This window comes from Gobius niger (assembly GCF_951799975.1).
Source record: "Gobius niger genome assembly, chromosome: 21".
NCBI lineage: Eukaryota > Metazoa > Chordata > Actinopteri > Gobiiformes > Gobiidae > Gobius > Gobius niger.
This window is the reverse complement of record NC_136872.1, coordinates 22,044,408-22,055,811: the sequence shown is the minus strand read 5'-3', so window position 1 is coordinate 22,055,811 and position 11,404 is coordinate 22,044,408. Positions and strand designations below refer to the sequence as shown.

Here is an 11,404-nt window from a genome sequence, read left to right as displayed (position 1 = left end):
TCAGGTGGTGCTGAAGGGATCAGGGGGCTCCAAGGTAAAGTCCACTGAGGGCCTCCTTTGAGCTTGGGCTGGTCCTGGGTCGACCTCTACAAGGTCAGCCCAGCGAGCGGGAGTGCTGCTGGGAGTTCCGCTGGGCGGGGCACTGGGTGGATTGGAACTTCTGGAGGAAGGCTCCTCGTCGATGGTCCCGAGCTCCTGATGCGTCTGGAAGTTGTGGATGGAGCTGCGAGACTTGGGCGACTCCAGGCTCTCGTACGGACACACGTTGTCCCTGAATGAATTCACCACCCGCATCTGACATGAAGCATAAAGCACTGTCACCTCCACGCCAAAGTCTCTGATGCTGTATTTTGAGTCGTAGCTTGAATGCTCCCTTCATGTACCATCGGAATGTAAACATCTATCGGTCAAGATGAATATTGCAAATCAATGTCTCTGTTGTGTCATGTTGGAATTGTAGTGTATGTGGTACTTCTTTATTTAAGTAGTAGAGTAGTCAGGCATACTTGAGCATTAACAGTCAAATACATAAATCTATAAATAGATACATAATTCCATAACTGCTGATACACATTGTGGATTTATTCCTGTTCAATCAAAGGTGGCAAGTAAAATGTAAATGTAGTGCAATATTAATGCCTAATATATGTTTGTATATTGCCTTGTTTAGGAAATGCGACCATGCGGCCCTAGACTGTAGTGTGTTGTAGTGTAATATGCGGGTCCTGACCTGTGACTTGAGGCGCCGCACGCTGCGGCACGACAGAACGCGGCTGTTCTTCCGCTCCATCTTGCTGTGGTCAATCTCAAAGTCGTCTTTCTGTAGCTCGGTTTGGTCGTGTGCAGTGGCGTCTCTCTGAGTGTCCTGTCCTGCTGACTTCAGGAAAGGCAGAATCCGTGTCGGCACGCTGGTCACCACCTGAGGGCGCCACCGAGCAGAGGCGGGTTAGAGCTTCACATGGACACAGAATGTCCATGTCAGTTTAAATGTTACAGACCTGCCCCCAGAGCAGAGAGCCAAAGCCGTAGAACACACACCAAAGCCACTGGTCGAGGCTGAGGGGGACACAGCTGAACGGTTTGCCTCCAAACTGGACAATAATGACCTGCACAAACAACAGGACGCCACAGTCACAAACAAATACTGTCAAGTGTAGGGCTGAAACGACTAATCGATTAATCGACGACTAATCGATTATTGAAATAGTCGACAACTATTTTGGTAATCGATTAATCTTTTTCTGGTTCACACAGACTAAAATGGAGCAAAAATGACATAAAAAATGTAGTATTTTTGATGAAAACCTACTTTGATTTTATATTTAGGGTCTGTCGTGTTTTGTACATTGTAAATTTCATTAATAGAGCCTTCAAAAAACATTTCCCTTTAGTTTACTCCATCAACACATCCTCAAGCAGCGCCACTTAAGGCGAGACGCTGCAGGTGAATAGGGAAAAAAAATAAATGTAGAGATGTCAATTTGAAACTTTTGCTGAACATCACAGATATAAATATGAGAAAAAAATGTATTGCACTTTTTCTGTCATTTTATGTTTTCCCATAAAAATAAGGCATTTTGAGCATTAAAATGGCCAGATATCATAAAATAAACATCATGCGGGTGAGTTTTGTCATTTTTATATCTGACATGAAAACTAAGATGTAAAGGGAGGAAAATAGATACAAATCTCCACTTCGACCACTGCGTGAAAAATCAATACTTTCACCTAAAGTGTCTCGCCTTAAGCTATAATGTGATGAAAAAATTGAAAAAAGTAAAATTTTCCTTCACCATTCACAGCCAAGTGATTAATCTTAAAAATAATCGATAGATGAATCGATTACAAAATAATAGTTAGTTGCAGCCCTAGTCAAGTCAGTCCCCGGGTCCACACGTGAAACTTGCAAACTATTCTATTTGATCTGTTTCTCTGGAGCTGGCTATTGTTGTCATGACGACAGTGACATGCCATGAACATGGGAGTACAAATGTGGACATTTACTTTAGACACTAAAGTAGATTGATATTAGCTCTAAAGTTTAGAGCTAATATCAATCTATTCAAACCAATACTATGAATAAATTCGAATTTTTCACAAAGAAATGACTGATGGAAAAGGAGGAAAGAGAAGGTTTTTCTGCAACTAAAGAATCTGAGTTTGAGACACAGAAGGATTTGATCATGAGTTACGAACACGGCGTTTTTTCACCTGAACCACGAGGGTTCCCACGATGACGCCGCAGAAAATGGGGTTTTTGTGGATGCCCTCGAACACGTTCCTCTCCCCGTGGATCTTTCGGGCGTTGATCTCGTTGAAGATCTGCAGGAGGACGAAGACGTTGAAGACGATGGTGTAATGCACTGAGGGCGGCGCGTGGAGCGGAGCGTCTCTGCCGCTGTCAATGTCGAAGATGTGCTCACCTAAAACAAGGAACACCATGGTTTAAGGCAGAGGTTTGCGAAGCTTCTCGTCCTCAACAATTTAGCCACATGTTTTACGTTGTAGATGAGACAGCGAGTCATTAACCATTGTTTTTCATTACACTTGGAAGATTTAAGATATTGATGAATTTTGATAAAAAATATTTGTATATATATTAAAAACAATCTCCTTCTTTCAGATATAGCAGATATAGATAACTATTATCTATAACCTCATTATAATTTGTCAGTTATTTGAGTAGCTGATTAGTCCTTGCAGGCCTCATTCATGTCGTAATATGGACAATGGTCAGTTTTTCGCCGCCTTTAGTAGAATATTGTGATATGTCTGACGTGACTAAAGTAGTGATTGTTGAGATTTTTCAGTCACTGACCCGCGAAGAGCAACATGAAGATGATGGCGAGCTGGAAGATGGCGTGTCCTAAGATGTTCTTCATCATGGTGCGGGAGATGAGCGGTTTGTTGCGCCCGTACGGTTTCCGCAGCAGCAGAGAGTCGGTGGGCGGCTCCGTGGCCAGAGCCAGTGACGCAAAAGTGTCCATGATCAGATTCACCCACAGCATCTGCACGGCCTTCAGCGGCGAATCCTGAGACAACGCATAACAACATTTATGACCCCGAAGGTCAGGGGTCAGGGCTCGGACTGGGGGTCTGAAGGAGGAGCGGGATCATCAGACGGTTAAACAAAGGATTCCAGCGGCGGAAAAAGCTACATTTGACATTTTTCAGTAAAACGTGAATTGTTGTTGTTGTGTGACTGATGATGATGATGATGATGACGTGTGCGGACCTGGGTGATGCAGGCTCCAGTGAAGGCCACAATAACAGCCACCACGTTGACCGTCAGCTGGAACTGGAGGAACTTGGAGATGGAGTCGTACACGTTCCTGCCCCACATCACGGCTTTGACGATGCTGCTGAAGTTGTCGTCCGTCAGGATGATGTCGGACGCCTCCTTCGCCACGTCAGTGCCCGCGATGCCCTGAGCAAAACAAAAACTAGAAAGTTCTGTACACAATTGTGTGTTTAAAATATCGATTTAATGGTTGAAAGCCGTTACCATGGCAAAGCCGACATCTGCCTTTTTGAGCGCAGGGCCATCGTTGGTGCCGTCTCCGGTTACAGCCACGACCTGCCGCTGCTCCAGTGCTTTGCTGTCAATGATCCCTGTCAAAATAAAAGTGTTTATGGAAAAACATGAAGAATTTGACAAAACAGAGGAATGTTGACAAAATATGTAAAAACATCAAAATCATAAAACCTACGGCTCTTCAAGCACCTTTGAGTTCATGTTTTTTCTACACTTCATATTCAAACTAATGCTTCACACATGTGTCACTGGAGATCGCTGTGAGCTTGTCCCACAGCCACAGGAGCCAGTGCAGACTCACCCTTCACCAAAGTGTGTTTGTCTGTGGGCGAGGACCGAGCCAGGACGCGCAGTTTGGGCCAAATCTTGTCGATTCGTTCCTGTTCGATCTGTGGGAAAACAACACTTTAGTGAGACAGAAATGAACAATCTCCAGATGGCATCAGTGTTCTTCTCAAACCATTTATGGGTTTATTCATCTGACATTTGAGACTTTTATATTTTAGAGATAAATTAAATTATGCTTCATTGATGTTTACACCCAGTTCAGGTCCATCTTTGACCTGGTTTAGTCCTGATTTGGTTTTGAGGCCTGATGGGTCAAATATACAAGAAAGTTTATAGTTGTTTTTGAGAGAGAAAAATATTTCCACTGGACATTTTTACATTGTTGCCTGATGTTTCGAGAGTCATCCAAGGGCCACAGATGTTAAGTCCCATCAGATGTTTGATTGGGTTTTGTGACACTCCAAGCACACAGGTGTTGTAGTAGATTGCAGTCACCAGGCAAGACTTGCCAAATTCTGATTAAATTCTTGCGAAGATTGATCTCATCCAGGTAGATACAACATTGAAGGTTAAATACATTTGAATTTTGTTAAAAACATTTGAACGTCCCTTTGAAGAAGAGAGTTGTATGACTCTCGAAACGTCGGGCAACTATGTAAAAATATCCCGTTGAAATGTTTCTTTCAATGTTTCATTTAAATATGTCCATTAACAAAACATTCTCTAATTGTGGAGAAGATCAAAGCTAAACCACATGAAGAAGTGACTGGAGTAAACATGTAATCCATGGTGCGTGTCGGTACGAGTTTTTCTGCTCTGACCTCGCCTTCTTCGTTTTTGATTTGCCGGTTGAATTCTTTTCCCTCCATACACAGGAAGTCGTCTCCTGGGTTTAAGATGCCACATTTGGTGGCAATGGCCCGAGCGGTGCTGATGTTGTCGCCTGTGACCATTCGGACGGTGATTCCAGCCCTTTGGCACTTCCTGATGGCCTCAGGAACCTGAAGAGACGGGCAGAGGGAAATGATCTCTACAGTGTGTGAAAAATACACAGGTGGACGACGGAATAAAAAAGGTAGAGTTTTGTGTACAAAGAACACAAAATTCAAAAAAGTATGTGGTATATTCTTAAATCTGTATCCTTTAAAAGCCAATGCAGGTGTTTGATTAGGTCACTAATAGGACTGAAGTGTAAATGTTGATATTCGATGACATGAGCTGTACCTCTGGTCGTACAGGGTCCTCGATGCCCACGATGCAGAGGCAGGTAAGATCAGACAGAATCTGACCCTCATTGTCCCAGTCCGGCTCGCCTGCTGAGGCGGGGAAATCCTTATAGGCCAAACAGATGGTCCTGAGGCCCTCTGACGCCATGGGCTCAATCACGTTGTTCACCACTGCCTTCCTGTCAGCCTGACGGAAGGCCTTCACCTCTCCCCCAGACGACACAATCTTACAGCACCTGCACAGGACGACCAATCCATCAGCTCCAATAGAAAGTAATAAGATAAGATTACAAAATAAAAAGCCACAAAAGAACCACAGTCAGAGCAGTCAAAGTTCTAATACAGTATAGAATTATCTTTGATACACCACTGCATTGGACAGAGCAGAACAACACACTTGTTCAGCACGATTTCCGACGCTCCTTTGCTGAACATGATGTAGCTGCCGTCTTCGTTCCGGAGCACGGTGCTCATGGACTTTCTGTCGGAGTTGAAAGTGTAGACTTTGTAAAGGGACTCTTCGGGGAACTGCCGGCGGATGGCCTCATAATCGCGGTGTAGGTCGGTGGCGAATCCCAAAAGAGCACACTCAGTTTTGTTTCCTACTTGTCGAGGCAGCCCTCCCTCTTTCTCTGGAGGCTGTGGAGACATGATGGCGTTCACATGTTATGGTTCACTTTAAATCTTTTTACTTTAATAAAGTCAATGTCTGAATCCTCCTGTGGATTGTGGCATACCATAATATTTGTGGTGTAGGCACAGTTGACGGCAATGCCCTTCAAGAGCAGGTCCACAGTGTGTGTGGGGAAGAAGTCAGGGGACGGGAGCTTTAGGTGGTAATGTCCCGCACAGTAGCACTGCACCACAGCCATACGATTCATTGTCAGTGTTCCTGTTTTGTCCGAGCAAATGGACGTGGCGTTCCCCATCGTCTCACAGGCATCCAAGTGTCTCACCAGGTTGTTGTCCTTCATCATTTTCTGGAATCACAAAAATAAAACTATCACGACTCAGAAACTATGGACATGACCATAAATTGCTGCTGCAGGAAAGGGACCAGCACCAAGTTCCTGGATGTGCGCATCACTGAGAAACTCTCCGGAAAAACACCACATCACCGGTCTCAAGAGGACATCAGTTTGAGGCCCTTCGAACAAAAAGCATCTATCTCTGTGTGGTCCTGTGCCAGCACTGCATCCTGCCGTAGGAGCCTCCAGGGCAGAGTGAGAGCAGCTGCGAGATCACTGGTGCATTTACTCCACCAAGAACACCCACAAACACATGGCCTCAGGTTTGACCTGCTGACTTAAATCACTGTTGTGTATCAGGGGCTTGAACAGCACATTAGACGCAGTAGAACTTTCTTTGCAATAAAACAAATCTGCTTTTAAGATGGCAGAATAATCACATTCCCCTCTCAGACGGGGACAGGGGTATGTATGACAGTAAGTATTTATGAAACAAATACCTAAACATCTAAAAAGTCAGGAATGTTGGAATGGTTATTAGATTTTGGTGACAGCTTCCATTATCCCACAGAGCAAATCTTCATATGAATAACCATTAATGACCCTCCGTGTCCCTCTGTGAATATTGTGTTGTACTTTCAAAGCTCTGGAGGTTTCACAGACCTTGACAGAGTAGGCCAGGGAGATGGTCACAGCTAAAGGCAGCCCCTCCGGCACAGCCACCACCAGCACAGTCACTCCGATGATGAAGAACTTGACTAAGAACTGGACGTAGAAGGGGGCGCAGGCGTCGTTCCAGGGAACTTTCTCAACAGCAAATGTGCTGATGGCGAACCGAATAATGAGGATTATCACAGTCAGCACCGACATGAACAGGCCTGAAACACAAAGGAGAAATATCGCTGATGGATTCCTTCATTTCCAGTGGTTGAAGGGGCACTAGTACCTGTAAAACAGTCATTCTCAGCAGGTGGGTTGGGACCAGTGTTGGTAATGACAGCGTTTATAAATAACTGCGTTAGTAACTGTGTTTGATTTCCCAGTAATGAGTAATTCAATTCATTACTATTTCCTCCGTGTGAGCTTACTTTATGAGGGAAAGAAATTAAGACGAATAATTCAATACCTAATTTCCATCATTTCTGCAGTTTAAGTGATGTTTTTTAAACCATAGGCAATTATTGTGATAATATCGTTAATCGCAATTATTTTGGCCAAGATAATCGTGACCCACAATTTAATTATCGTCCCATTCCTAGTTGGGTCCAAAAAGTGTCTCTTTGAACCATTTTCAGAAAGTCGGGGCGGGGGCCTTTCCTAGAGACAAAAGATTATTCTAACATGAATGATAGGAGTTGTTTTTATCATAACTTCATCTTCATGAGCTCATTTAGTGTACTCATTTATTCAATTCTTATTTAGGTCTCTTCTTGTCATCCGAGGATTATGGTGGGTCATGTGAGCCTACCAGCTGAAAACCACTGCTGTAAAAGACCACACTGTTCTAGGTTAGAACAAATTGAGCTAATCTATAAAACATCGGTATTAGCCAATCACAAGTCCTGCTCTTTGAGTAATGTGCTGTGTGGACCACAGAGAGACCATTCATGTGTGTGTAAACCTGGTGCAGTACCTGCTTTGCCGATCTGCACAGCCAGGTGGGTCAGCTTTCCCTGCAGCACAGACTTCTCTTTTTTGTTGAAGTGGGTTTTCTTCTCCACATCTCCAGCTTTGGGCTGCATTTCCATAGAAGCACCTTCTTCCTGTTTATCTGTATGCCACAAGCACAAACACAAGCAGTTCATTCAAATATCCTCTATAGCATTAGCTTCATATCACTGCTTCACATACAAGATCATTATCATAAGAAATCAAGAAAATATAACCTGATAGAAAACTTCAGATATTTCCTTCTCCTGATGAATTCATCACGCTGAACACGCTGAGACAAATAGCACTGTTGGTCTAGCTGATCATTATCACTCACATGTTTCATGACTATTTAGTTGCTGTTGTAAAGAATCAACATAAAATAATAATAATAATTTATACTGCATTAATGTCTGTAGAGAAATCTCTGTAGAGAAATGAGTTCTCTGCATTTGACCTATCCTCAGTGTGGCATGGGGCGACCTGTAGGAGCAGTGAGCTGCCAGCAGGGGCCGGCGCTCGGGGACCCGTCTCCATGATGTGGGGCCAGGCTGGTGGTCAGAAACACCTGGCTGGAGGATTAACCTATTGCACATGTTTTTTATAACCTACCACTAACCTACGCAGACACGGGGAGAACATGCAAACTCCACACAGAAAGGCCCCGTCCAGGTGGGAATCGAACCCTTCGACCTGTGAGGCACAAGCACTAACCGCTGAGCCACCGTGCCGCACCAAAAGCTTAGAAAGTTCTGCAATATGGCCCTAATAGACCTGTTCAAGTTGCTGTTCTTTCTTACGTTATGAAGTGTAGTGATTGTGGTAACTGTGTAAACGGAGTAAAATGCGCTCACTTGTCATGTCCTTCGCGGCCTTCTTCTTCGGCTGGTCCTCCTCCTCGGCTCCGAGCAGCATGAAGATCTTCCCAGCCTGAGAGCTCACTCCAACCGCCGTCACAACCATCTTTCCTGAACCCTCCATAACATGAGTGCCTGAGGGAAATAAGTACACATTCAGTTCTCCCCAAATGGCTTCTGTTGTCTGTGTTAATTATAGACCTCAACCAATCTAACCTCTGATGATCGCATTTAATGGCACCTTGAATTAACACAGCACTAACCCAAAGCAAATGTACCTGTAGAGTGAGTCTGAGTGAATAAAGAAGGTAGGAGAGCGTTCAGAGTAGAAACTGTCGGACTAAATAATTGTCTGGGTCCAAAAACAAAGAAAATGGATCAGCTTGCTTATATCAAACAATCATTTCAAAATGTTTAAGAGTGAGCTATTGGCAAGCAAACCGAAAATGGGATATCCGAGTGGAGTTTTCTTATGTGATAAATAAGACTCACCTGAAAGAATCATGGGATCCTTTTCGTTCTTCTTCACGTGGTCGCACTCTCCGGTTAAAGAGCTTTCATCGATCTTCAGGTCATTCCCCTGGATCAAGACGCCATCCGTCGGAAGCATGTCCCCTACACAAAGGACACAATCAAATCACTCAAACACCAACAAAAGGAGCTCGACGTGGACTGATATATTCCAGAGATCTGTTTGATGGAGAAAAAAAAAACTATAATTGTGACCTATTTCTGTTCTCTGCCCCATCGGCCAAACTCATCCCTGTGGGCACAGAGCATTCAGCCTCTCTGCTCCCCAACTCTTTCCCCCAGACCTTGGTAAAATAGACTTCCTGCCACTCTTCAAATCCAGACTCAAAACCCACCTAACCGTCCTACACCAGTCAGTTACGCACCTTTTCACTGCCGTCCTCTGTTTTATTCTAAAACAAATCAGCAGAAAGCCTAAAAAACAACTGGAGCGTCCTAGAGGCCACTATGGTGGAGAGTAAAGGCGCTCACCACTCATACAGCCGCTGAGTTACTGAAAGGTCAAAGACACACTAATAGGCACTTCCTTTTGCAGAAATACACTTACAGAATGCACCTTTAAAATTGTGTGTAACAGATTTAGGGCTCCAAGTCTGATGAAAAAAATCAGTAGAAAATGTGTAAATTACTCTGATGCTGATCCATTTTTGCACATGTTCCTCAATCATGTAAAGATGTGTTCAGTGTCATTTTTCACCATATTTGATCTGGAGGATGTCTCCGACCACGATCTCGGATGTATTGATGGCCTCAACTTGTCCCAAACGGAGCACTGTGAACGTCTGGTCCTGCTCAATGCGGCTCTGGAGACCCCTGAACTGCTTCTCTTTGCTCCAGTCATTAAACGCGGTCACCAGCACCACGCAGACCACAGACAGAAGGATGGCTGTGCCCTCGATCCAGCCGGCCTCTGATTCTCCCTCGTCATGCACGCCGCCCGCCGCTGTGCCACAACCTGCACACACCAGAGTACAAGCGACAGGAGGCTTTTAATCCACAAGGTGGTGATACGATGTATCATGTAATAACCACCTGGATCTGTCAAATCTGGGTCTCCCAGTCTAAGTTGGGAAAGTTGAAAGTGTAGAAGATACGCATTTTTACTCTTACCACCTCTGATGTTAGATAATCATAATGTATAAAAACTATAAACTTACTTGGACGCTCAGATCCGGTTGGCTTGTAAAATGACAGGCCTAAGGAGATTAAAGCTGCCACCTCCAGGATAATGAGCGTGACATCCTGCAGTGCTTCAAATATCAGTCGTAGGAATGACTTTGGCTTCTTTGGAGGAATGATGTTTGAACCAAACCTCCGCTTCCTACGGTCTATGTCCTCCACGTTTCCATTTAGCCCTGTCACACAAAACACAACATAGTCAGAGCTAGATTTACAAAAACCTGCACTATTCACATTTATTCGTCACATGGATTAACTTAATTCAACCATGCAAAGATTTGAGAGCGCTTCAAAGTTTTGAATATGTACTGTTGAAGAAGAGATCATCATTCTTTATTCAGACTCTAGGTCCATAGCATAAAAAGACATATATACATATATATATAAACAATACATTCAAGATTGTAAAAGACAGCGATACCAATGTTTCCATGTTTTGAGTGAGTGAGTACCTTCTGTGGCTGATGTTCGCAGCCTGCCTAGCAGCCCGGCCACACCCCCGTAGAGCCGATCAATTTCCTCTTTGCCCTCGATGCCTCTGAGGTCCATGAGGGTGCTCAGCTCCTCCATACGGCAGAAGCTGCGCCTCGTTTTACGCCGTGAGGACTTACGGTTCATGGCCGGCACACTGCCACTGTTCCTGGACATCTTTACTTCTGTCCTTTTCTCATTCTTTTTGAACACAGTAGTCGCTGATCTGCAAAGAATCAACAACAGGACAAGGAACAATTGATTGTGTCTACAAAACCAATATCCTCACATATAAAATCTTCTTTTAACAAATACATTAGTGTTGTTTTAGTACAGTACAACCTGTTTTGATGCTTGATCCGTTCTGGTTGGGTACTAAGTTTTTAGTGGTGCACACACAGTAATACAGTTAAGGACTAATTTTAACTTTTAACAATGATCCAGTGCAACAATATATATAAAGTGAACACTAGCGCTTAAGTTGGCAATCCCCTTAGTAGGTGGTTATTTATAGAGCTCCAAGTATAAGAACTCCTTCCTCCCCATTTCAGTGACATGTCCAGGCCAAAGAGCAGAGCGGGGATGTGTGTGTGACGGAATTATGTAATCTTGAAGGTTTAGTTTTTGCCATACACCAAACATCGCATAACGGTGATCTGAAGGAGCTTAGTTACACTGAAGTCCAGGCATTAATGATAA

The 11,404-nt window shown here is 44.0% G+C and overlaps 1 protein-coding gene across 1 annotated transcript; it reads right to left on the bottom strand.

Moving 5' to 3' along the window:
* Nucleotides 1-10,882, bottom strand: LOC306981034 (plasma membrane calcium-transporting ATPase 2-like; the record flags this gene model as incomplete). Its single annotated transcript, XM_079580580.1, has 19 exons — nucleotides 1-294; nucleotides 731-919; nucleotides 999-1,106; nucleotides 2,212-2,423; nucleotides 2,819-3,032; nucleotides 3,236-3,427; nucleotides 3,506-3,612; nucleotides 3,837-3,924; nucleotides 4,645-4,824; nucleotides 5,048-5,285; nucleotides 5,447-5,688; nucleotides 5,787-6,029; nucleotides 6,681-6,895; nucleotides 7,651-7,788; nucleotides 8,495-8,659; nucleotides 9,017-9,139; nucleotides 9,753-10,010; nucleotides 10,213-10,410; nucleotides 10,687-10,882. The coding sequence occupies 19 exons, from the start codon at nucleotides 10,880-10,882 to the stop codon at nucleotides 1-3; spliced, it is 3,600 nt and encodes a 1,199-aa protein (XP_079436706.1).
* Between the last annotated feature and the right edge of the window lie 522 nt (nucleotides 10,883-11,404).